Source organism: Frieseomelitta varia, unplaced genomic scaffold (assembly GCF_011392965.1).
Source record: "Frieseomelitta varia isolate USP_RPSP 00005682 unplaced genomic scaffold, Fvar_1.2 scaffold_790, whole genome shotgun sequence".
Taxonomy (NCBI): domain Eukaryota; kingdom Metazoa; phylum Arthropoda; class Insecta; order Hymenoptera; family Apidae; genus Frieseomelitta; species Frieseomelitta varia.
In genome coordinates this window covers 635,654-663,607 of record NW_025110579.1, presented here as the reverse complement: position 1 = coordinate 663,607, position 27,954 = coordinate 635,654, and the positions used below count along the sequence as shown (strand labels likewise).

Here is a 27,954-nt window from a genome sequence, read left to right as displayed (position 1 = left end):
GATACGATTAAAAACGATCGGTTATCATGCGTAATTATCCTTACAATATAAAACTTCCAAAAAAGGAAAGAAAGAGAAAAGATTCAGCGATTTTATATCACCCTCGCGTATTTTTTTTTTTTTTTTTTGCTTTTTTTTCTTTTAGTGTTCGAGTACAGCGTGTACCATTCGGGAACGAATAAAGATAACGCTGTACGCTTCTATGCCACTGACTTTTTGTACAATTCTAAGTGATGTATTTGGCCGAAGCGTTTCACAGCCGGAAGGCAGAAACAAATTAATTCCATATCGTTTGCAACTTTCCTTTTTTCCAACTTCTATAAACATCTAATATCGTACGAAAATAGAATATTTCACGCGTTGCAAAATTGGTATCATGTCTTGCGTAAGCAGATCTTCTTCGTCCAAACTTTTCTAGACCTAGAATTCCCAACCTGTGCGAGTCGTAACGAAAGTTTCAATGTGTACTCCTATGGAAATCTTCTACTACGGAAAATTATTTTCATACGACATTCTGTCACGACAATTCTCGATTCTTATTTACTTCAATCTCACTATATTACGATATTCTACTAATGAGTGTATATGACAAGTGTTCTGTTTTTTTTCTTTTAAATAAATAAATGCTTATACTTTTTATACAAATGCGAAGAAGTGTCGCAGATATTTAAAATATAATAAAATATTATAAAATATTATAAAAATCAATCATGACTTGAAAAAGGTTGGGAAACTCTGCTCTAGATCTTTCACATAGTGTTCACGTCCTTCTTTAACACGTTCGATACTGTACCAGCCTTTGATTATTTATTATACAAAATAAAATTAGTCTTCGGAACGTATCTTTTTTCATCGGAAAAACAGAAAGCGTATACTCGTCAATGTAACGTAAATGTAACACATTTTTAAGATTATTACATGATCTGTCCTTCACTAGCAAACCTTTGAACAAATTCTACAGTCAATCGCATTCTAATCACCAGGAAGATCAGTGGAATTTTTATAGCTATCAGATCAGTCGTAAATTCTTACAAGATACGTGTAACGCGGAGCTGAAAAGAAGACGACAATAATGCGGGTCTGATCAGTTGTTTGCATTCTTAAATATAAGGACATATTAGCCGAAAGTATCACATAAACAAACAAACTCGTGTAGCAGTGTGTCGGCGAGTGGTGGCAAAGTGACTTTATTCTCTTTGCCACCACTAGCCCTCTTTTTAGCTCCGGACAGTATACTATACATCTCGTGGAGTACATCACAATTCTTCAAGCCTTTCCTGGATCATAGATGAATATGTCAGTTCCGATCCAATAGTATCAGCTAACGGATCACGAGCTAAGAAAACAGAAAGATATGAAATTCACCACTTTCAATCATCAACGTATATAAATAAGTAAAAACCTAAATACTAATTGTTCCTTATTTAAAAAAAAAAAAAAAATGACAAACAAACAATTGTTTTCGGAACAATTTCTTCGGAGTTTCTTCTTTCCAGGTGAACGCTTCGGTCGACTCGCGTTTTCTCTGTACTCCCACCAAAAAAAGTTCGAGGTAAAAAGAAACTTGATTGCCGCGCTTGAGTCGCGGTGATTGTTTTCTTTTTTTCTGGGAGGAGGAGAAAACTCATAGAAATGGCACAGCGGTATATACTTTTTCTATTTTTTCCCTTTAGTTATCCTTTTCCTTTTTTTCTTTTTTTCTTTTTTTTCTTTTAGTTTCCATCCCCGCGAGTCCCCGGTTCGTTTGAGCAGAAAATTACGGAATTACGTGCAGCGGCACAGAGCCAGTAAAATGTTCCACGCACACGATTTATCTGAGACAGCGCAGCCACTTCGGCAACAGTGCTGCGCATCTCAAATAATCTCAAATGGATCCGCTGCTATCACCAGGAAAGACCATCATGTTCTCAGCACCATAGGAAGGCGTCGGCGAACCCCTTGTGTCGAGAGAAGCTCTGCTTGCCGAACTAAAACTGCTGGAGCTTAGATCCTCGTAACTGGCAACCGACTGGCTACCACCTGCAACAGACGAAAACCATTTTCGTGTTTTAGAATTCAATGTTAATTGTAAATTAACACGTTTGCTGCCACATATTTCCTCTCCTTGTACGTTTCATTTAATTTTTATAAAATACAGGAGCTTATTATAAAAGTATTTGTATCCATCTTGATACAAGCATCATCTTTCAATGCTGTCTATGTTATTTCTGTTACTTAACATTTTTAAACTGTCTTACTTCTAATTTATCGGCGAATAAACAACTATGAATATATTCGTAAATTTTACGGATCCAACACGTGCGTTGGAGAGTTAATGCGATCATCGTGGCAATCAACGTGTGCTTTATAAACAAGAAACACTAAGAGAATTCATAATTATCATTTTATTAAAATCATCTTCGGTTCTCTGAGATCTATTTCAATGAATCGAATAATACTCCATTATATCGTTTATTCGTTAGTGAATGTTTACTTACTAAAATTCGAACGTTATCCCAAGTGACATCACTTGACTAACCTGTGTATTTTATACATAATACTTGCGTCTGATTGTATTTCAAACGTAATTGTGGATTGCTGAATCTTTCTACTTGTCAACGGTGACAGAAATATCAGGGAAAAACAAAAGTGTATTTGGATGCAGGAAGCTTTTTCAAAATGAAGCACCGTAAAGCCTGCGTGTGGCTCTATATATACTTATACATACATACATATATATATATATATATGTCTTCGTCGTTTTCTTCTTTGCTCTTCTTCCCTTATTGTAAATCTGGTAATGTCGGATTGCTTCTCTTCGTAAATAAAGATTCTGCGTATCAGAGTTTATCTTTGTTATACTTCTCATTTTGTTCACAATTATCTTTAAAAACAATTACATACATACGTATATGCATATGTATCGTGCACTTTACAATATAATATATATCTTTTTTTTCTTTTATCCCGGACATTTCGAATCTCAACTTGAACTATTCGGCTGTGAACAACGAGTGAAGAGGGTAGCGTCGAATTTTTTTTCCGTCTTCCAATTTCCTTCTTCATTTTTACATTCTCGCATACGATCCGTGTATTCTCACACGACGAAACAAACCGTCAGATTCATTCAGGTAAAAATATATAACGCCGCTAAACGTATTAAATAATCATTAATATAAATTAATCGCATAATTTCTCTTTTGAGTGAACGCTTCGTTTAAATCGCGAAAACGAGATACAGCCCAATTGTACAATTTGTATGTTAGCATCGATATGTACATCTAATCAACAATAAAATAGAATACTATTTAAAATAGGAAAACAACATTAATCACTGGCATTTAGATTAACCCCAGAACTACCAGAACGACCAGGATTATCTTAATATTTTATAGAAATTTGCTACAACTTGCTTTTTTACTTCTGTACTTTGGTACAGATTTTACATTTCAGTCTTGGGCAGTTCTAGTGTTAATCTTTATCGTTTATTATTATACATTGTAATATCTTTGATTGACGTGCAAAGGAGTATAAATTTCAAAATAATATACTACCATTTTCAAAAAGAAAAAGTACAATGAGATGAGGCATGTTTTATCAATTTTCACGTCTAAAATCTAACTCCTGGACCCTTCGACATTGCACTTTAAATTTAAATACTACGAATATTTTTTCTGCTGAACTAACAATTTTGTCTTGTACTCTTTCGTCTTGCTCGTCCACTGGCGATAAAACAATCTTTACTCAAATGAAAATTCGTACGGATTCAATAATATCTTTATACAAATTACAGCATGTTTCCTCCCTTATTTTACATAAATTTTCACGAGCGCTTGCACAGTGATTAATGCCCCGTCCCATGAGGCAGGCAAATTTTCTCGATTGGACAGAAGTCCAGAAATTTCCTACATTAACTTTTAAATTATCACACAACGTCCGGAACCACTTATTATTAGTTGTTTGTCATTCGTAAAACACAGGATTTCGTAAATCGCGTGAAATTCGCTTAACAAGTCTAATTCGCGGTTGCCTCGTTACAAGAGAACGAAAAAGATATTATTCGAATGTACATACTGATCCAATACTAATTAAGATCCAATACTAATTAAGATCCTTCACACGTGATCGTAATGCAAGAACCATAAACAACATCCGCGCGCGGACTGTTTCGCGAAAAGCTTACTAAACTAAGTACTCGGTACTTCGTCGGAGCTGTTTAATCTTCTAACAACCGGAGGATAATTTAACAACGTGTCGTGTGGTTTTGGGACCTCTTAAAACGATAAACTAATAGTACCATTTGTTTTTTTTTCTTTTTTTTGTTTTTCATTTACTGATTGGCAGTTGTTGCAGAATATCGCCTGGATATATAACTTCCCCGTTCTATCGTTTATCATTTATCGTAGAATCGGCGAAACGATCGCGAGAATCGATAGCACATTAACACAAACACGATATTACAATACATACGTACACATACATCGAATACAATAATTACATTCCTCTTTGATTCGCATTGATAAACAAAGCTACGTGTAAAACATACCTCGCTAAAACAATCGCTAAATAATTGTATTTTCCTCGTTTATATTGTTATTTATAAATTGTCAACTGTTACTCTAAGTAACTGATAAATGTTATTCATCGGCACGTTGACTGCCGGATGGATGGAAATTTCCTTTTTTCTTTGTCTCGTTACAAAAGTGAAATCTTTTTTCTTCTTTTTCTTTTTTTTATTTTTTTTAAGCTCTTCGCGATTCGTTTGGTACTTTAGATTATTATTTTACAATACTTAACAACGGTTTATTTTACTTAAATACTTTAATGAATCTCAATAACGGCCAATTGTCAATGATAATTCATTGGCAGGTCTAGCAGGTCTCACTTCCATGGCAGTCAACATGTCAATCACGCACAGAAGTATATTATTATCGTATAAAATACACAATCCTCGAAACTGTCTACGGTCCACGCGACTCTCACCGGCGTTTAGAGGATTAAATCGCCAAAATAAATACGCTACATCGTTTTCCTTTCGTCGGGAAGAAATCATATTAACGGGGATAATGTGAGGTAGCAAAAAACAAAGTGACATCATTTTTGTCTCAAATGGCTATTGAATCGCGGATTAATTTGCAATACAAAAAGACGATGAAATTGCGAAAGAAATATCAATCGGTGTCAATTTGCGAACACTTTGCATCACGAAAATATCAATTCTTTCTCTAGAAGCAGAGTCGTGTGTCTGCTGTACGCTATAATGCAGAAAAGAGTTCTATCTAGAGAGAAAATTACAACGTAACATAATACGTGATTTCCTTTCGGTTTCCTTTCTTGTGTCCATCGACTCACGAGTATTTCTGATAAATTCGATGTATCCATTCGAACAGTTTCACGTCTTTTCGTCTGTTACGAAGGATTCCACGCGGAAAATCAAAGAAGAAGAGATGAAGGGATCAAATGGTAATTTGGGGGAAAATTGGTAATTTTCTTCGACAAAGGGATATAATTTCCCTTGGATTATACGTGTTCGTATCGTCATTGCACTCTAACGAAATCCCTATAATACAAAATAAGAGTATTCTGGTGGTGTGCACCAGAATCGAAATCTCTGCGTTAATATTAACGAATGCCCTCGATGACACTGCATTTGCTACGTCGAGAAAAGCAGAAACTCCTTTTAGTTAACGAACGATAAATCCTTCTAATACTTTGTAACACAGAATCACTGTTTCTCGCTTTCCGAGAAGAATAAACATAACACGGCTCGCAATTCTGAATGTTTCGTGATCATTACGCGCTACGTACATACACTTAGAAATTTAAATCATAAATGAAATATTTCTGAAATATTATCACGTGCTTCGCAGAAATTTATATTAATATATTATTCGCAATAATTTGGTCTTTGATTAAAAAATGAATTTTGGTTTTTCAAAACTAGTAGCTAGTTATCCAGTAGGGGATGAGTCGGGTCGGGTTCCCGAAAATTTCAAGAACCTGGCTACCGTTTCTCGAACTATTCTCCAATGCTGTTTAGCAATAACAGCCTACAAAATATGTAAATACACAGTTCAATTTGCCAGTGAAGTTATTGAAAACACGGATTCTAAGAATCGTGTGACCTGTATATAAACGTGTGACTGCGTGCTTAGTACTTATGATATTATGTACGCTGTTGAGCAGTATCGCTGAGAAATTCGGAAAGTTCGGACGTATATTTCAAAATCGGTGTGAATTTAATAAAGACTGAAAATCTTTAAAAGAAAAAGTCGAATAAAGTTGTGGCAGCAGGAAATAGTGCAGAAGATATCGTGCAAAGGAAGAAGATAAAGAGAAGCTCTGTTTGGCAACATTTTCAAGAAAAAGATGATACAAAGGCGGAATGCACGCATTGTCACCATGAATTTGAAACTAAGTGTGCAAATACTACTGGTTTATTATGCCATTTGAGGCATATGCATCCAAACATTAGTATATGTACTAGAAAAGACACTGAATTGATATAAAATTTGTCGCATGTACAAAATGATACGCGAAAGATTGTTAAACCAAAAGATATAACAAAAGAAATTACTCGAATGATGATTCTAGATCTGCGACCTTTCGATACAATTGAAGGCGTGAGCTTTAACAAATTATTTAAGCTTGTTCCCAATCCTTTTTCAAATCCCAACTCTTTCGAGAATTCCGATAAATTCGAAAATCTCGAAATTTTCGGGTATCCGTCCCGATCCAGAAAAAGTTTCATGTTCCCGACACGACCCGACATTTTGGGTTCTCGCCTCTAGTTATCAGTTTATCATGCTAGGCATTATAAAGAAATGCAGAGCGAAATAATATTCAAGCTACAGACATTTTCTTCGATATACCAATATGAAAATAAATAAAGCGAGAAATACCTTAATTTTGATAAATTACGATAAAAATTACACATGCACTGAGCAATTTGTATTGAATACATAAAACGTGCTATAAAGGTAAAATTCATCCTAATACTATTTGAGGAATTAATATTCCTGTTTGCATATATATATTATTTTTATATAATTTTAATTTTTGAAAAATTATAGTATGGCAGAGATAATGTTATTAAAAGAAGTACAAGTTTCCCTAAATTTTACAGATTTTCACTTAAGACAGGAGTAACATTTACATTATAATACTTCGTTTACTATAAAATCAATATTTTTGTTCGAAGCGTTGTACTTAATCTTTATACTATAGAATCATAATAAATATATCACGAAATAAATATTTGAAAGGCTAATTCCTAAAAATGATTGTTAGTACAAAAAAGTTAAAGAAATATAACAAAAAGATACAATACTCAGTAAGCATATATTAATACATATATCAACGTATATAGCTAAATTTCCATTGAAACATCTTATAACACACAAAAAACTATATTTTAAAAAATGATTTCAAGCAACCATTGCATACAACAAAAGTCTCATTGATATCTTAATGATAAAAGCGATTGACTTCTAAATATAAATAGTTAAAAGTATTAGTAACATATACGATTTAGTATTTTACTATATAACACAAATAGCTAATTATAAAATAATCAACATTAAGTTCTCTTTTTATTTTTTTTTTTCTTCTTTACCTTTTAATGACTCTTCTCTTTTTTTTCTTTCTTTCTTAGATACCATTTGTTAACAGCAATATTCAGCTGTCCTTCTAAGTGAAAATCAAAAATTTAAACGAAACTCACGCTGCTATCTGTAATTACTGCATTTAGCAAACTGATACAACAAAAAATCAAATCGAAAACAGACAGTAAAAAAATAATACGTAACAATAGAGAATACGAATTCTAAAAATGAAAGACAAACAAACAAACCGCAACAAACGTTTCTGCAAGATTAACTACATACTGATCAATCTCGTCGTACAAAATTTTCCTTATACTTTATCGATTCTTTGTACCATCCTTCAGAGCTATATTGAAATTGATAGATAATATTATTGTTATTGATAATTGAAAAATAGTCAAGAAGAGAAACGAAACAAGAAGGAAACAAAGATAACTCATGCATCACACCAGCAATGCATCGCAACAATACACCAATTGCGTACACGTGATAAATAATTATTATAAATTACTGCAAGTAATTGCTCCATCCCAATAAATACATTCGATCGTTTCTACTAAACTAAACTTGTAAAGAAAATTCTTCCCGCCAGTAGAACTAAAGGAATCGTCGTTAAAAATAAACTCGAAGAACGTCAAAAGCATTGCACCTGCCTCTCAACATATTTGTTCGTTGTTTCAACGTGAAGAACAAAGAAGACAATAAAGAAAGAGCAAAAGTATGATACTAGACTACTCGTTTCCCTCGACGTAGCAATGAATAGACACAGTGAATCACGAAACATAATCACAGCATTTACGAGGACGAAAGCGACGATTAGAAGCTTTGTACTAAATCTCACGGCTAAATCCCCGAAAAAGAGATCTTGTTCGTTCGATCGAAAAGATCTCATCGTTTTCCATTTGTACTAACAACAAACTCTAACGAGTTAGAAGTTATATATGTATATATATATATATTTATATCTATATAAACGAACAATGGATTTGTTGCTCGACACATGATTCTCTATTAAACACGAGAGTGGTTTCAATCGATCGATGATCAACGTGTTCGATCAGAAGCAAAAGAAAGAAACAGAAATGTAGGACAGAAAAAGAAGGGAAAAAGTCAGAGATTTTCATCAAGCTCTCTGAACGAAAACACATAAATAGAATATATAACGATCTCTACAAATTACAGAAGAGAATTGAACTAATGGAGTTGAAGATCTTCGTCGAAGATTTCCTGATCTTCTTTAACTGTTAATATAAGCGGAAAGTGATAATTCTGCATGAAAAATTTAAGTCAAGAAAATGGAATAAAATTTTCTCAGACAATCGTACCTTTTAATTGTATGTACACATTTGTAATTTCATCAGACTGTCTAGAAATGAAATTACATAGTCAGACATATACTAGATCTTTACGATCTAGTCTTTGAGGTCAATTTTTTTCGAAAATAAAGCCTCTTTTTCATACAGAATCACTCTCCGTAATACCGTCAGGCCTTGCACAATACGAAAATCTCATCTCCGTGAAACGTATTAAATAAAATATAAAAGTAATTAATAACCATGTTCCTCAACTCGCATAATACAATGTACAGTGCGTCTATTAAAAGTGTTCTAAGATATCTTCATTAAGGATTCACGATTCACTAACAGCTTCTCCGTGAAACTAAACGGACAACTCTGCGGCACAAGGTATTACTCGTGAAAATTACTCGCATCATTTAGATCATTACGGTGCTGAGAATGAAACTACAGACCCACCCCCCTCTCACACTGCCAGTGTTTTCGTTTATGCAATTAATCGATCACAACCCATCTTTGGCTCTTTCAGGAATTCTTTTTTTTTCTTCTTTTCTCTTTTTTTTCTTTTTTTTTCTTTTTCTTTTCTTTCGAAAGTTACTTAATAACGTCTAATTCGCCGGTTACGGTTTCCAAACATGTGGGTGATTATCCGTGACGAAACGTGTCAAAAATATATATATGCTATTTTGTCGTTCGTGTGATCTAACCGCTACGAAGAAATTGTATCGAAAAGATGTCGAGGTAAGAGATTGTATCAAGATTATCGAGTTAAAGAGTATTTACAATTTCGACAAGTTTCTAGAGCCACTGAGAGATCTAACACACAATGAAACGTGGTAATCTCGATGATTATCCGTTGCATCGTAATCAACGGGTTGAATTCATTTGTTGCACTGTTCTTAATAAACGGAAACTATTTAAGGATATTTAAGTATTAGAAACTCGCAAGCTTTCGAACAAGACCAAGAGCGTGCGCATCCGAATAAAGGATACGAAAATGAAGAAATGATCTAGCATATCCGAAACCGAGACTCTGAATCGGTATAATCATACAGGCAGAATCCCGTTTTCCTTTTGAAAGCTCTTGCTCGTGTACAATGCAAGAATTACGCTCGGTCTTTATGCACATCGATATTACACGACAAATGTCCCAATCATTATATAAATTACGAATTTATATAAATTACGAAGTCGATGATTTTTTTTTACGATAAAGTACACCCGTCTTGCGCGATTTGCATCAGAAATCAATTAAAATCTTTCGTATTCAGAAGCAAATTTTCTCGCAAAATAGTCGAATGTTTATATTATATACATACGCGTTATATATACAACGCAACGTAACACAATTTAGCTACATTTTGTGTAATACGACCTTATTTCGACCTTCGATCGTGCCTTTGACTTACGAATTCATTTCGTTCAGAGAAAAGAAAAAACGTGTTTACAAACATCTACCAGCGACCACATTCTCAGTCGGAATACGATACATGACGATCGACAATAACGAAAAATAATTGTACATTACTCAACGAAGCACGATCTTCTTCTACCATATTAGAAATAGATATTATGCTTCGCGATGTACAGAGAACTGTTAAAATGCCCGGAACGCAACTAAAGATGCAAATAAAAATTTGCATTCATCAAACGCGATCGATCGATAACCGTGGAATTTCTCAAACGAATTTCCTCTAGATCCTGTGAAATCATAGTACGGATGGCTTTCATGGAAAGCATGTCTCGACGGCGGATATAAAAAAGACAAATATCTTGATCGGATCACATTTTTGTACGGAGACGATCGCAAATATTTAGGTTTGTGCTGAACCGAAACATGTGTTTTATATATATATATCGCGTCTTTTAGAAGTCTGGCTGATCAACTACACTTTTTGCTAATTTTTTAATTTCGCTATATCATAATTGATTATTAGATCTTTTAATTAATGTACTAATTTTAAATTTATCATTATGTTACTTTCGTTATTTATTTTTATTATTATAGTAATTTCAAATATATAATTAACGTTTAATTCTCATGAAACAAACGACTTGCTCCCACTTATCACAAGAATATGTCATAAATAATAGTAAATTCTAGAACAAATTTAAAAAACAGTGCTTGGTAACATCATCACTTTTCTCTAATTTTTAATCGATGGAGTTGATCAATAAGTCTTCTGAATAGTTCATCATGTATATATGTAATGTTCGTGCTATTAGTTCCCAGTACCTTTTTTCTTTTCTTTTCTTTCTTTTTTTCTAAACAGTAGACTTCTTTCTTATTTTCTTTCACACGCAATATATTGAATATATACAGTATGTGTTAAAGAGTTAAAGAGTATGCTCGCTAATTTATGAACGGAATTAAGGTCAATACGATTTGCATTTTAGAATACACTTTTTCGTTCTTTTGGCTACGGTATTTGAACACTTATGGAAACTTTTTCTAGATAAATTATGTGTGTTATACAACATATTTTGAAATTTCAGTAATACTATAACGAGATACGACTATCGTGGCTATATTGATAAAATTTGAATCAAAGTATTTGAACAGTCAACTATTCATTATATTAACAAGCTATAATATTTATTGAGATCATCTTTAGCATTGATTATACGTTCCAAAATCCCGTATAATTTCATACTGCATATTTACTTAAATGTATGTTTGTAACAAATGTATTGTAACTTTTATATACATTTTTGTATTGATCTCCAATTTTTTCAGTATAATCACGAAACTCGTCTGTCATCAACAGTGCTAAAGAAATTTCAAAGTTTCGTATAACTGATACTATTATACTACTGTACTGTGAATGCACTACTGTAGATACTTTTGTGCATTATGCTAGTGCCGCACATGCCAAATCAAATAAATTCATTCATCGCGTTGGCAACAAAGAATAATAAAATTTTGTCATTTTCTATTTTCTTTTCCCATTTGGATTTTTTTTTTTTTACACTTGCAAAAAAAAAAGATTCTTGGAACTAATAACGTGAATATCTTTTAATAATCTCTGTCGTAACCGTGAATGAAACAAAACGAAGAATAATCGCTAAACGCAGTGTTTAAATTGTCGGTGAATGGTCATGAATCGATCCGTCCTTTAAATTTCGTCGATCGTAATAAAAAGCTAGAGCATTGTATGCATCGCACGGATAGCGTACAGCGAATTCTCATTTGACAATGTAACGCAGTCGAAACAGAAATCGCTATAAAACTGTTCGAACTACAGACGGTGTTTCATCATATATTTTTTTTTTCTCATTTTCTTGTTCTTTTTGATTTTCTTTTAAATATCTATATATACAGGATACGTCACAGGGCACACTTATATCACGAATTTGGTAAAAGATTGAGAGAAAAGTTAAACTTAAGTATGGTAATATCTATTTTCCTTTTTTTTTTATCGTGCAAATACATTTGCATTTTTGGAGTGCACCATTCCATTAATGATTCGTTATAATGTTCAACTTTCCCCTCTGATGCCTCTTTTTTATCTGTTATCAAATTCGACATATAATCCGTTTCAATTACCCGACACACCTTGAATATATAGAGATTTCCTTTCGAAAAAATCTAAATATGTATCATGTGTCTATGTATGTTGTTTCCCATTGTATATTCACACATTCGATTCGAATATGTTAGCGGACGTACATCCACTAGTTACAGCCTTGCCCTTTTAATTATCTATAGGAAATTTCATCGAGAATATCACCAAAAATGTTCTTTTGTGCTGATTCTTTTTTAATGTGTTTTTAATAAATCAACGTCTCTTTTTTTGTTTTTTCTTTTTTAGAAAATATTCTCAAAAATACCAAATCTGACAAGATTTCAGACACTCGTCGCTCGATGAGAAACGGAGCTGAAGCTTGCTCCCCTAATGGATTATGGATTATATAACACATATTTCCTAGGATAATTTTTTTTTTTTTTTTTTTCAAGAAACCATGCTTTTGGTTAGAATAAAGATCGAGAACACAAATTGTTCTCGGCTTATACTTCTGCTAATCGACCCCGGTTACTTGCATCAGGAGTATGTAAAGGGCAAGGCTGGCCCTAGGTACATCCATGCAGTCCTCTACTCATCTGCGTTTTTTTTTCTTCGACCTGTTGCCTTTTTTGGACGTGGCGCAGACCGAGGAGTTCGAGCCATTCGTCGCACTCTTCTCGGTCGTCTCGCGACCAGAATATTCTCCTTCGGCGTTTGTAAACACCACGTTCGCGTTCAACTCGTCCGAAGAGCTCGAACGTTCTGGCACAATCTCCTGCTCCGAGTCGCTCCTTTTCTCGGGCTCGGTGTCTCGCTCAAGCTCCGAGGAATCTTCTTTCGTAAACGTTGAATCCACCAGCGGTCCACCAACGTTCCAGTTCTTCGAATCGATCGAAACTTTTTCGTCGATCTCGCTTACAGTTTCTAACTTCAAGGATTTCTCGGACGACATGCTTTTATCCGCGGATGAACCCGTAGTCTTGTAATCATCGGTCGTAGAATCGGTCAGTAGATCCAGCTTTCTGTGAGTTTTCCGCTCGACAGTTTCCTTTCGCGTAATCGATTCGCTTCCTGTGGAAGAAACAGGTCTTTTCTTAACAATAGAACTCCAAGATCCTCCTGTCGCCTGAACAGACGATTCTCCCACAGTTGCTTCTGTGACAGCTTCTTTCAATTGATCCACCATCGAGGAGCGAATCGAGGATTCGTATTTTCGGTAAGTTTTCCTTTCGTCATTAATCATTTCCTCTACTATCGGATCGAGGTCAGGTTCCCTTCTTGTCTCACCCTCGATAGAGCAGGTGTTCTTCTTCTTGACGATGGAACTCCAAGAAAGTTCTGTTGTCTGAACGGAAGACTCTTCAGGGTATAATTCTAAAACAGCCTCTCGAAGCTTATCTATCACCTGAGAACTCGAACTCTTTTTGTCCACGTTCTTCCTCAACGAAGACTCGTGTATTTTTTTCTTCAAAGACTCTATTTTCTCCAAGATAGGTGTGCACGAGGAAGATCCTCCGACAGCCTCGAACGACCGTTTCGATTTGTAATTCTCTTTGTCGTCATCTGTTCGAGTTTCCGCGGCCACGGGAGAACCGCTCTTCTTCTTTACCACGGCGCTCCAAGAAAACTCCGGTGCCGGCTCCTGAGAGTTCGATTCCTTTGAAAGTTCTTCGACATGTTCTGCAGGCTCGACCGAAGCTTCGCAGCTTTGCACGTTGCTTTCGTTGTTGGTTCTCTTACTCTTCCGAGACTTTTTCGTGCGAGTACCACACACTTCAGACCCAGCAAGAATTTTGCATTCTGAAATGGACGCGGCGTCGGTCAGTACTTCCATCTCGGCTTTCTGCATCGCGTCGATGTCAATTATCTCAATATCTGCTTGCGGCCGTTTGGACGCGACATTTGAAGGAGGTATTTTAGCAAACCGAATCTTAGCTTTTCTTAGCGGACTAGGATTTTCACTAGCCGGTATGTCTTTCGTGGTAAATTCTTCTAGTTCCTCCTTTCTCTCTATACTCTTACCCTTCCAAGTATCGACTGGTTTAAAGATCACAGTCACGTCAGCAGCCGATGTGTCGCCCTCGATAACGACGATGTCCTTCGTTTTCTTAGCATTCTTAGATTTCGACGTTTGTTCGGCTGAAGTTTCCTGAGATCTCTTTGTACTTCTGTCATGCACTTCTTTAGCTCTTTCGGATGAAGTATCGTAGATGTCTGAATGCTGGATGTGTTCCATATCGTCGTCAGAGAACGTTCGTTTGCTTTTAGCCGATTCTTTCGTTTCTTCTCTGCAAATTTTGTCAGGTGTATCCACTAGTTCAGAAGTATGTATGTATTCAATATCGTCGTCAGATATTGTGTTCTTGCTATTCTTCCTCTGCAAAATGGGCGAAGAACCAGCGCAACTTATCACGTCGGTGCATTTATCGCTGTCGATGCATTCAACCTGCTGTAATTGAGTGATTTCAGAGCTTTGAATATGCTCGATGTCTTCATCAGACTGAATCGATGTGCCATCTTTGCTGCAGCAAGGTGCATCAATGATGTGATATTCGCTGGAACTGAAATCGTCGGTCGAGTCTGATGGTGGTGATTTATATTTATCTGTCTCTTTAGTTAATACATCGACGCTGATAATCGATTTGAAGTCTTCTTTCTTGTCAGCTTCTTCGATTAATGTATCCATTTCTATGATCTCTATCTGCTTCGTTGAACATTTACCTTCCGTAAAAAGTTCAGCTTTTATTTCTCTGCAATCCTGAACCGTGGAGAATTTTGTTCTGTTTTTACCCCTTCCAGTTTCTTTTGTTGAAGATTCTCCGCTTCTAGTTTCGGTATTCTTATTTTTTGTATCTTCGGCCACGTTTCTTTCGCAACCTTTTTTCTTGCAATCATATTTAGAATCGTCGCAAGTAGTGTCCTCGATGACGATACTGTCTTCGTGCTCTTTCAAAATGTATTTCTTAGCAGGAGTTTTAGTCTCGGCTCGTTTACTAGAGCAAGCAGAGGACCCGTTCTTTCCTGATTTTCTCGGGGCCCTATCAAACTCGCAAGCTTTTTTATTGTCAGTTTTACAATGTACCGACGTACTTTTCCGTCCATGAGCTGCTTTATTTTCCATTAGTACGATACTCTCCTCGTCGCAGTTAACTACATACTCTGCCTCCTCGGATACATTTCTTTCCTGGGCTCCTTTGTCTTCCCTTTTATCAATTTTTTTGTACCAAGCAGCTTCCTTCGCCTGGGTCATAGGGCTGCTAGGAATCTCACCCTGTTCCACGCACAGACTCAAGCTAGTTGGCACATCGCGGAAAGCTTCTTCCTTTTCAAAATCGATGGTTGAGTTACCAGGGTTCGTGATCGAAGCGATCTCGACGCACAGCGCTTTTCTCTCCTTCACCTCACAGATATTTTCGTCCGGCACGCTATCGATCGCAGGCTCGCTAGCTGAGCGCATTTCCGCGCAAATTTCGGTGAGGTCACGCAGTGTTTGGCTCTCTGGCTCGAGATCACCGAGAGAAGCCGGACCCTCTTCGGCGCACACGCTTCTAGGTGGTTCCGGCATGTAGTTCTCCTCGGCGAAATCGAACTCCTGACTGGAGTTAATGTCCTCCTCATCGGCCGATACAGTAATCACGGTGCCCAGAGGGTTGACGACTTTAGTTACCGGTTGACCCACCCTCTCAAATACCGATCGCCTCCCTAGTAACAGAAAAAGCCGTTGGCAGGTATCAATATCGAGTCACAATATCTCCCTTGTTTAATTTTCTGTTTTGGTCTTTAATGAGATATATCGCCTGAGGTATGAGATGTTATTGTTCTCGATACGGCTCGACAATGGAGAAAGTAAAAAGAAAATACTAATTCAAATGTTGCATCATGAGGGAGTACAGAGTTACGATAACGGGGTACGTGAGGAATAAAGAGAGAAAAAGAGAAAATAAAAGAATAATTATTCGTGACTTCTAATATAAAGCTGATATATATATATATATAATCGATTCGAGTCGTCACACTGCACACCACAAAAACACTTTACGTCACATTATACGTGTCAAGATTGAACGGTATGTTGTAAAGAGAACAATTGAGGACGGTTGGTTTCAACCTACATATATCTTCTTTTATATATATATATTCATTGGACCTTCAGAAAGGAAAAGATTCTTACAGGGTTAGTAAGACTGCTCGCAGCCTTTCAACTGTTTACCTCGACTTAAAGGGTAGACGTTGATAAAATATATCGTTGTTAGTGATTAGATGTAATATCAATAAAGGGGAGGGGGGAACGAAGATACCTGCCTCTGGCCAGTTCTGTATCCACATAAACTTATCACCTAACAATCATCCGTCACCAAATGCAAAAAGCACGAGTATCTATATTTAAAAATACATGTTTGCAAAAATTTTCTAGATACTTTCACAAATTTGAATTAATACAAACTTCTAGAATAAGATAAAACATGATTTAAATTTTGCGATTTGCAATTGTTCCCATGTAAATATAATTGCAATTCTGTAATGATCGTTGAGAAAGGTAAAAATAATTTAATCGCGTTGCGATTAACTTCACTGCATTTACAATTATAAATCTTCATGATTGTCACAAATTTGAAAATGTATTAAATCACGTATTAGGCGCTCGAAAATACAAGTTTCAATAAATTATACAAAATGCTTTTATTATTCTTACTCATTACCACGATGTATACAAATTTTATGAAATATCGACAAATGGGATATATCGGGATTTATACTCATCTACTTCAAAGCAAAGCACCACACGTTCTATGATTACTTACCAGGAGCACGGTGTGGTGCAATTGACGTCTCCAGCATTGCTTCGGCCAGATCTTCTCTCAACTGGTTTTCACCGCCAGTAGCGTTTTCACTGTCTAGAGGGTCACCATACGCCTCCATGAATCTTGGTGATTGCTCATAACTACCTAAATAAAGAAAAAAATCCACTTTACTTTAATGTGGAGTAGGAATACATTGAACATGTATGTAATTCTAATTATGTAGATCATACTTATGCTAACATAATATTTATTTTTGTAAACTTACTTCCCGATCCATCGATAACCACAGGTACCAATGATCTGGATGCAGCATGTGGCATATTAACCGGATTTGATCTCGCAGGACGAGATCCACCAATCACTCCGATTTCAACAGCCTCTGCTTCAACGAGATTTACAGGTGCCCTACATTGGTAAAATTTTATTATAATAATGTTACAATGTTAAAAATAACGTTACGTGTTATGTATCTTTATAACTAACCCGCTGGTTGCATTATAGGTTTTAAATACAAACTGAGGTCCCATCCAAAGTCGTCTATGTGGTCCAGCATGTGTTACAATTTCTACTTGACTTAACCAACGATCTTCTGCTAAGTCATTGTCTTGAATGTCTTTCGGCACACTATTGACATTTAGTAAAGAGCTAGATGTTGGCAAAGGTGGCACAATTTCTATTGAATTCGGAGATCTTAGAAGAGGCCATTGACCTTTGGCTTCAACTTCTAATTCTATCATCGTATCGTCACATACTTTTTCCTTTGGTATACCTAAATGTATTAAATGTAAATAATAATATTTAATATTTTGGAGAGAAAAACGTGCAACGGCAATATTATTTATATCCAACAAGTAACCAATAAAGAATTATCACTACTGCTACTAGTAATATCTTAATTTCAATTAATATTTCATTCACCTGCGGCTGGTTTGGGATCTAAATCATATTGTATCATATTTCCATGACATGCCATGATGAATAAAGAATCAATTGCTCTTTTCATCACTTTTGCAGTAGATTCTCTTTGTGCATACATCCAAGCTCTTGGAGGTGCAAAGCAAGCACATATTTTTAATGGTAATGTTCCACTATCATCTGAGTGCAATCGTTGTCGTTGTTGTGGTCTACTATATAACGTAAGAAATAATATAAGTTTATGAAACGCTACAATTTATTTATTTATTATTTTTTGCTAAGTAATAATTACCTCTGTTGAGTTTGACTGTTTATGTGATTTAACGAAGATGGTTGTCGTATCTGTGCCAAAGGATGTAGTACAGTCGGATGAGGATACGGAGGAAGTCTTGGATTAGAATATGGATATAATGATAAAGGCAACTCTGTATGAGATACAGGAGAATGAGATCTGGTGCCGTCATCCATTAAACCTGCACTTCTATGAAATCTCGAAAGTCTATTTACAACATGAGGTGTGGAATGAGTTCGTATTCCTACCGGACCACCGTATGGTGCAACGGGGAAAACATGAGTAGTGCCCCGTACAGTTGAAATTGCGGCCCAACGAGTATCGCTCGAAAAAACCATATCCTATTGTAATAAGATATGAATTCTTAAGATGCATAAACTTTTAAAAGTATAGATATTAAAACCTAATTAAAATTTTTAAAAGTACACATACCTGCACTTTCGCAGTAGTATCTCCACGATGTAAAATATACAAATGATGTACTGCTGCCAAAGTGGGACCACCTGGATGTGGCTGAATTCTAAATATATGAAAATCATGCCCCCTTTTGTCAGCGGTCATTAGCAACGCACCGCTTAAATCAAAAGTCATGGCAACGATTGCATCACTATGGGCAGTAAAATGAGCAATGACAGTCTCTATGTTCGCATCATCTAATTCTTTCTCCTCTTTTGCTGCTTGCAGATCTAATATCGTAATAACTCCTGGTTGAGTTACATCACTGCCTGTATTATTAATGACTATTGGTGATACTGAATTGCCAGTTAAACTGGATGCGACGGTTTCTCCCAAACCACGCAATCCTTTTCCTAAAGATTTTGCCGCGTAAAGAACAGTTGCTGTATAACTTTGTACTCCTTCACCTTCGCAACCACCACTGCTTCTTTTTGCTGGTAATAATTTCTTTTCACTAAAAATATTTTTTGTCATAAAAATGAAAAAAGAATATCAGAAAAATTTATTTTAAATAATTATTAAAATTAATTAATTTAATTATTTAATCTTGTAGCTATAAAGATTCTTACCTATAAGCAAGCCATCTTGTGCCTAAGGCAACAGGATTTGGATTTGGACCGGGACTGGCATAACACGTTGTAACTGTTAATACATCTTCCAATGTTCGAGCATCGAACACTGCGATCTTTTCTAAAAATGTCACTACTATGGATCGTTTATTTGCCAAAATGTCACAAACAGGATTTTTAAATTTTATGCTTTTAGCTTGTTCCCCAGTTTTTAGCGAAATGAAACTAATGTTGCAAAATTGTGGTCCAGGTCCAGCTGAATCACATATTGCTACCATTGGCCGTTTCAGCTCAAACAAATCAGCATGTTCATCATCAGTCTTTGGATTTGGTAAAATTCTCAGAGTACGAACTATTCCTTGTCGCCATGACAATACTTCAGTAGCTTCGCCTGTAGCTGCTATCAACCATACCTATATAAAATGAAATTTATTACCTTCATATTACAATATGATTTTTAATGCAACATTACAACATAAGATGCAACATTGTACTCTATGGTAATTATATGAGTTTTCTAAAAATTTTAAATTCTTTTATATGATCAAATTTCAAATATCATATTATTATCTCTGCAAACTACATGTACCTTGTTATTTTGACAATGAATGTGCTTGTTTACATATTATGCCTCCTAGATAAAATAAGATTCAAGTCATTCATAAACACAGATACAGTTTTAAAGCTACTATAAGAACAATGTTCTATAATTAGAGATTTGATAAATCTATAAAGATCCTCCACACTCACAATATCTAATATATACACTTAAATTAAATCATATTTCAATTTAAACAGATTTGCATAACTTTAATACTGCCCAAGTTAGATGTATGAAACACGAAAAACATTGCAATATTATCTTAACTCAAAAATCTTTTAATGCATAAGTAATGTAACTACTTAAGAGCAAAAAACAAAAGAACAAATAAACAAGACCAAACCTGAACTCCAGTTGTATAACCAAGCACCAATAATAAAGGTGGTGTATTAGAGCCTTCATTGTAATCTGGATACAGGGCAGGATCATTAATGTCTGCATACTCAAACCGTGCCCATGATATAGATTCTTTATTTTCAGAATTTGGTGTGCCAGCATAAGCCTATATTTAAACAACATAATATACATGTTAATATAAAATAATATAAAATAATAAAAGTAATAAAAAATCACCAAAAAAATATCTTAATAAACTAACCTGTGGAACAATATCGTTAATTATTCCTGCTACACTGTCTATAATTGAACGATCAACTATTGGCTGAGGTGATACAACTTGAACTCCTTTATGCACACCACGCCTTGGAGAGTCTGCAGACATTTTTTCTTTCCAAACAGAATATTTTTACCTAAAAATAAATACACATAATGGTAATTACATGTTAATATGTTAAATAATAGTTACATAATCATTTATAATATTTAATAATTCAATAACAATTATATGTATATAATATATATATACAAAGAATGTTATATTATATTTATTATATTTATTATTATAAAAATATAATGATCAAATAATTGTTAATAACTTTCTCAAACAATATAACTAAATGAACTATAATTTTAATGAACTCAATATTTTATGTTATTAAAACTTCTCATTAAAAATTTAAAGTCAAAATTATTACAATGTGTTAATATAACAAGAAATATAGAGTTATAACAAAAGTATAACAAAAATATAAGATTAAGAATTCACATTATATATTCCTCATTTATTTGCATAAATATCAAATATATGCAACATACATATGTATTTCTATTAATAACAATACAACACATAGCAAATGAAAATCAAGTAAAATGACGAAATAAATAATAATTCTAATATAGCATTATTTTCACAAGAAAGAAATTTACGAAATATGTATATCTGTATATCTGATAATACAAAGATGAGTAACAGGAAGTAGTGGGAGATCTATTTTGCCTGTTAAAGAATATTACACAATCCAGCTACAGCTGTTCATCGTGTACACTCAGGGACGATTAATAAAAACCAAACACAAATAACAAAACGACGATGAAATAAAAATTTTCATGATTTCCATTACGATAATACGAATATAAAGATTTGGAGGAAATAAATAAGCATTTCGACATTAAAACAGCGACCCTAACATTTCATCGAACAAAGGGGTAGAAGGCAGTTTTTCACAACAAAGTTATCGCTTCTCTTTCAACCATTAGTATCATTTTTTGTATCTTACGAATAAATATCTACGTTTCGATTATTCCTAAATTAACAGAGAACAGAATCTTTGATTTACCTCGCCATAAAATTGTATTTCATGCTGGGAAGCTCGCCATCTCTGAAACGACCTTCTACTGCGTCATTCTACGAGTGACTGACACAACACAACCAGAAAACGATAGTGATGTCACCCCGCCCGCGAAACGTCAATCTTTTTGTTCGAAATATTCAAGCGCGTCGACGGTGTCCCTTATCGCGAGAGATCGTCGAATCCGTCTTTTGTTTCGACGCGCCGACGAGGATCTTCCGCAAAATCGTTCGTTAAAAGGTATCACGTATCATAACTACAATAATGGTCTGTTTCGTTGGAAATACGAAAACAATAATCAGCTGATTCAGATAAGGAAATGGTAGGAAAGGAGGGGAGAAAAAGAGAAAAGTAAACTACGAACTCTAGTACTCGTATTTGAAATATATATAGATAGCATAATCAACGTTCGGATTTAATTTTATCCGTATTGTTGACAACAAATGCGTAGGCAAAATGCCTAAATAGACGATTGTTCACTAATCAATTTTAGAAAAATTATTTGAACTAAAACTAAATAACCCTACATTAATTATAAAAAGCAAAATTTCTTATAATACCTTTCTTAATTTTAGGAAATGGAAAAAAATATAAATTATAAAGATGAAGTTAAAAATATTTAAAAGATTAAAAGGATTATTTTAGTAAATAAATTAAGTATATATTAATATAAAACATAAATAATTTTACTTATTGTTATGTTGGTAGCGCTGTACATGTTGTATTGTAGCACACCTCAGATATTATGCTGCTACACATTTATATATTACAAAATGAAATACACATATCACATGTTCTAAGTCATTTTTAATTCCACTGTAATGTTTTAAAATATTAACGATGATGTTCCACTTGCTTTAAAAGAATAGTGTATTCATACTTCATTGTATCACTTAATACGAACGCCATCTAGAAATATAGAGTAATAGTATTTAAATTGGTACAACGTAATAAAATTTTAATTAAGAAATTATAAACAAACCTTATATTCTATTAAAATATAATACTTACAGTTTTCAAAAAATTAATAAAAATATCTTTTTGTATATTCACAAGATATTAATTGCACTCCGAGATATTCTTGATATTTACGTGGCATGTCTATGTTGCGTGCCATTTCATAATTATATCATTATGTAGCAAATAAAAGTAAAACCAACAGACACGAATATTTTAAATTATGTATAATTACATGACAAAGCACAAATGAAGAGCGAAAGAGATAGAAAGAAAAAACTAATATATATACATAGATTTTTAAATGAAATAAATTTTATAATGATTATTATTAAATAAGATATACGTTAATTAATATAAATAGAAATAAATGAAAAAAGATTTTCCCTCTACTACAATTCTTTACTGAAATTATATTACTACATCACAAGAAAAGAAAACTGAATTTCCACTACGAAACTAATATATTATACAGTCTCATTATTCAAATGGAAGGGAAAGAAATAGCCTTCCTGCTGTCCCATAATCGATTTAATATGTACAACGATTAAATTTATATCTTTTGACAGAAGCTTTATTATGTAGCGAGATTATCATGCAACTATTCAGACAGCTCAATAAATCGTGCTATCTTATGAAGTATAGCACCAATACATGTAGTTATAATTGCAGAATTCAGGCCAAGATTAATATTTCATGCCAATAGCAATGCATAGCGAAATACTTACCGTGAAATCCTTAGGTCTCTATAATTATCTCTGCGTGTATTTGTGCAGCGAGAAACTTAATCGGTAGAGTTTGCGTGTTCTTCATGTCACCGATGTCCCCGTGCAGTAAATCGGAAGGCAATGGTCCTCCGATTCCGAACTATACTGTTACTACAGTTTCTCTCTGCACTTTGTTCGAGATACATCAAGGGAATAGTGACTTAAATTCGGTGTTATTAAAAAAAAAAAAAAAGATTTTAAGCCTAACAAAAACTTAATACTCTTCAAATATGATGCGACGAAAAAGGGTACTTTATTATTTACACGCTCTTTTCTTAAATTCAAATTATAATTAATTCTTAAATTCTGTTACGTTCATATACTTTGATTAAGATTGAATTTGATAAAGATTAGAAAAATGAAAAATGATTAATTTTTTATAGGGTGGTTTAAAATCTGTACGAAAAATGGCTAAAAAAACAACACCGGCGGCATTACAAACTGAAATTTCCAATAACGATGAATGGGAGAGACTCCTTACGAAATCAGGTTTAATAGGAATGTATAAATTAACTATTTAGTTAACTAAACTGAACAAGAATAAGACTATTTAAAATAAATCTTTCAGTGGTCGACATATATTCAGAGTGGAGCGGACCTTGCACAGGAATGGTGAGCACTCTTAAAAAAATTAAAATGGAAATTGGAGGAGATGCATTGAGTTATGCAACGGTAACTTCTAGTTAACTTCTAAAAAATTATTAGTTTTAAATAAATAATTACTATTAAATATAATTAAATAATAGGCAAAATGCGATTACATCACGGATTTGGAGCGTTTTCAAGGGAAAAGCGAGCCAACGTGGATGTTTATACACGTAAGTTTGATAAATAATTAAAATTTTAAATTAACAATAAATGCAATAAATTTCTACTAGAATGGTCGAATGGTAAATCTCATGTTTGGTGCTCAATGCCCACAATTATTAAAAGTGTTAACAACGGAATTGCAACGAGTACAAAATGGCGAGGAACATGAGTATGTAGAGTACATAATTTTCAATAAAAAAATAACTATTAAAAATTAATGTTATTCAAATGCAATTTAAATAAAGAACATGTATACATGTAGGTTTTCTTTAGACGTATCGGAAAGAAGTCCGGAAGAAATAAAACGATTAAAAATTATCGAAGAAGCTAGAATAGCTAAAGAAGCAGCAAAAAAGGCTCAAAAAGGTTTTACAAGATTTATAATAGATAAAAAGATACAAATATTGCTATAATGATTATCTTGCACTACAAGCCGAATTACTTTTTTATTCATTTTAAATTTGAAAACAACTAATATCCATGGAATCACACCATGTTTCATTATGCACGCTTTATTTTTAAATTCATTGTTAGGTAATATGAATGTAATATCATAATAAAAGTTCTAACTTTCAATAATTTCAATAACTCAAATTTTTTGTGTATATATATATTAATACAGAGGCTGAAGCTGTAGCACGATATGAAGCTGAAATGTTGCATCTGACTATTTCACTAAATAAAGAAACATGCCTTTTACTTTATCCATGGATTTTTAAAGATGAAGAAGGTCATAAAAGAGATAAAAAATCAAGTCCACCGTATGTAGAATTAGTTGAAGAAATACTACCAGGAAATTACACTGTCGAACAAGAAATACGAAAACGACTCAATGAAGATATTCTATCCACGATGTTCAATGAAGTAATATATCAACATATCACTGACAAAAATTATTTAATAGCAGTCTTTTTAAAGTAAACAATTTTCACAGTCTGATTACGTATTACCACTAAATGCTAAACAACTGCTCCTAGATGGAAAATGTATGTTTATGCGATTAAAATTTAGTGAAACAAAACCAGAAACCGATATTCATGAATATTTATTAAATCTTTTATTTGGAGAACCGAAATTACCCAATACAGAAACAATTCTTAACGAAGAATGGTGTGTATCTAGATTGCATAATGCTTAATAAAATTATTGTTTCAAATCAATATGTTTCATAACAAAATATTTGGCATTTTAATTCGAAAGTTAACTTTGGTCTTAATCTAAATTGTTAACTTTCTTCTTTAGTTATGCCTTACGACATCGACCTGCCTACATAACGAATGAAAATGAGATTTTTCCAATCGCATGGACACCACCAAACTGTCGAAATAAAGCAATTACTTTTCGTACAATTTTTCCCACATATACTAATAGTACATATCCGGTAAGTTCTAAATTTAAGTATTTCTAAAATTTTGGAGCACATATAAGACATTATAATTTTTAGTACGAAGATAAAACCGCGGAAGTACCTATAGTAGTATTCAAATATGACTATACAAGAAAAAACGAGCTGAGAATGGTTTTGCAAGAATTTGAAGATGAAGTAGTTAACTTCGGAATTTTCGAATCTGATAAACCACCAGAAGCAAAACTTATAGCAAAGAATATTACGGACTTTGAATTAAATACAAGAGAAAGAACAGGGTAAATATTAAGAAAGATTTAGGACTTATAATTAAACATGAAACTGCAATGTTAATTTTTAGATACGAGATATTTGTATGTGTTGTAAAAAAAGTAGGATGCGAAGCATTTTTAGGATTTGCTGGTATTGGACCTTATCATGTAAGTGAAAATCCAGAGAAAGGTATAGAAGAATTAAAGCTATATTTCCCGGATATTACTGCTTCAGAAGAAACACAATCAGACGATGAAGAAAAGCCGGAAGAGTTAATAGAAAATCCAGAAGAAAACAAAAATGAAACATGAAGTATTACTTACTAAGTAGTACATCTAAATTTATATTTTATATGTATGCTGTAATTGTACGTTTCTTAAAAAATGAAGGAATTAATAATATATAAAGATCTTACGAAGCCAACATTTATTTTCCAACTATCATAACTTGTCATATAAACGGATGTAGAAGTAGACAAAATGTCTAAATATCAAGTCAATGTAACAGTATGGTATAATAAATGATGGCAAATAAACAAAATTTATTTCTTATAACCACAGCTACGCCTACGACCTCGTGCTCTTTCAAACTTTCGACCTTTCGAGCGTACTAATGGTTTTGTATGTGAATGTGGTACACCAGGTGCAGGTCCAAAGTGTTTTACCGCTTCACGGGCTTTACGACGACCTTGCATTAAAACTGTTCGTTTTCCAGTAGGTGCACGTAATGCTAATTGGTCAAAAGTAATCAATTCACCTCCAGCTTTTAATATACGAGCTCTAGCTCTTCCAGTAACACGTAAAGCACATACCTATAAAGAATTAACAAATTATACATTAAATGCCACATGGTCTAATTGTGCTATTCAAATCAATGGGCATTGGCACACAAATGATTAACAAAATATTTAAACAAACATAAAATAACATTTTATACAAATTAAAGATTAAATTCTAAAAATTATTGCAGTCACTTACTGTTAATTTAGGAATTTCAAAAATTCTAGCATCATCTGTCACAGTACCAACAATTACAGCAATAGCATTTTCTCGTCCGGGCTTCTTCATAAATCTGACTATTCGTGCAAGAGATATTGGAGGACGGTGTATCTTGCTCATAAAAAGTCTCTTGAGGACAATTTTATTAAACTTAGAGTTTGTACGTCTAGCCAGGAAACGATAAAGCTATAGAAAAAAAAAATCATATACTTTCATATTTCCATTATATAAACAAATACTTTGATAAGAAGTCACATTAATTTTTTATAAATTACAATATGATTATAAAAATAATAAATTTCAATATGATAAACACAAATTATGCATTCTAATTCCTATATAACTTCTGAATAGTATTGTATCAACTAGTATAAGTATCTTTTGCACAAGACAAAAAGATGGAATAGGAAAGTTGACTAAATATTTTCTAGCGAACGTACAAAATTGAATCAGTCTATAATAGTACTGATACAGAGTGCTGTTCGCAAAAGGAATTCATCTGTCTCAAATCTCACGTGTTTATGATAATATAGTACCAGTAATAAACAATTCACTTTCAACATAGTAGGTTAAATTCATTTTGACATTCACTTTGTTAAATAAAATACAGAATATAATTGATACAAAATTTAAGACGTAATGAAAAAAAGATATTTAGGAACGCATGTAAAAATACTTACTTTAACGAGAAGTCGTAAATAGACATCTTGCGATTTAGGTTCTGTACGCCGAACCTTCCTATCGTGTTTATGGTTTATATCAATACCCTGAAAAGGAAATAATTTTTGTTAACTTCCTTTGATACTTTACAAATTCAACAAAGGATTTTATTTATATCGATTAACATAAATAAATCAGAACTCTATTGATTTTATAAATATAATAAACCATTCGCACTATCCTACCATTTTGATAAACCGGAAAAGAAATGAATAAGCTTATACATGGAATATATAGGGACTTATGTAAACGGATGTCCGAGAGGGCGCTGTTAGCAAACTAAACTTTACATGAAGAACACTAACTACATAAAAATTATGTATAATGAATAATTTAATATATAAATTAATTTATCTTAGAAACATAAGTATATGCTA

At 33.6% G+C, this 27,954-nt stretch overlaps 3 protein-coding genes and 1 long non-coding RNA gene across 5 annotated transcripts; 1 reads left to right on the top strand and 3 right to left on the bottom strand.

Moving 5' to 3' along the window:
- Nucleotides 1-141: 141 nt before the first annotated feature.
- On the bottom strand, nt 142-21,830 carry LOC122535936 (flocculation protein FLO11-like). The gene is made up of 12 exons (XM_043667874.1): nt 21,696-21,830; nt 20,618-20,768; nt 20,363-20,521; nt 19,419-19,831; nt 18,826-19,303; nt 18,394-18,734; nt 18,105-18,313; nt 17,670-17,955; nt 17,452-17,591; nt 17,187-17,330; nt 12,985-16,086; nt 142-2,019 (listed from the first exon to the last, which is right to left on the bottom strand). Exons 2-12 carry the CDS (start codon nt 20,738-20,740, stop codon nt 1,865-1,867), a joined length of 5,550 nt encoding a protein of 1,849 aa, XP_043523809.1. The 5' UTR covers nt 20,741-20,768; nt 21,696-21,830; the 3' UTR covers nt 142-1,864.
- LOC122535946 lies at nt 21,812-26,399 on the top strand. 2 transcript variants are annotated; one of them, XM_043667891.1, is made up of 11 exons: nt 21,812-21,947; nt 23,815-23,929; nt 24,000-24,103; nt 24,178-24,249; nt 24,310-24,410; nt 24,504-24,607; nt 24,864-25,105; nt 25,176-25,351; nt 25,484-25,622; nt 25,686-25,885; nt 25,948-26,399. In XM_043667891.1, exons 2-11 carry the CDS (start codon nt 23,839-23,841, stop codon nt 26,168-26,170), a joined length of 1,452 nt encoding a protein of 483 aa, XP_043523826.1. In that variant the 5' UTR covers nt 21,812-21,947; nt 23,815-23,838; the 3' UTR covers nt 26,171-26,399. The 2 variants fall into 2 exon arrangements, with proteins under 2 accessions (XP_043523826.1, XP_043523825.1); XM_043667890.1 differs by lacking the exon at nt 21,812-21,947 and adding an exon at nt 23,075-23,679.
- Nucleotides 22,372-22,920, bottom strand: LOC122535957. The gene is made up of 2 exons (XR_006308306.1): nt 22,719-22,920; nt 22,372-22,616 (listed from the first exon to the last, which is right to left on the bottom strand). It is a non-coding gene; the product is annotated as an uncharacterized LOC122535957 (long non-coding RNA).
- Nucleotides 26,271-27,860, bottom strand: LOC122535951 (60S ribosomal protein L18). The gene is made up of 4 exons (XM_043667899.1): nt 27,763-27,860; nt 27,538-27,624; nt 26,837-27,043; nt 26,271-26,670 (listed from the first exon to the last, which is right to left on the bottom strand). The coding sequence occupies exons 1-4, from the start codon at nt 27,763-27,765 to the stop codon at nt 26,401-26,403; spliced, it is 567 nt and encodes a 188-aa protein (XP_043523834.1). The 5' UTR covers nt 27,766-27,860; the 3' UTR covers nt 26,271-26,400.
- Between the last annotated feature and the right edge of the window lie 94 nt (nt 27,861-27,954).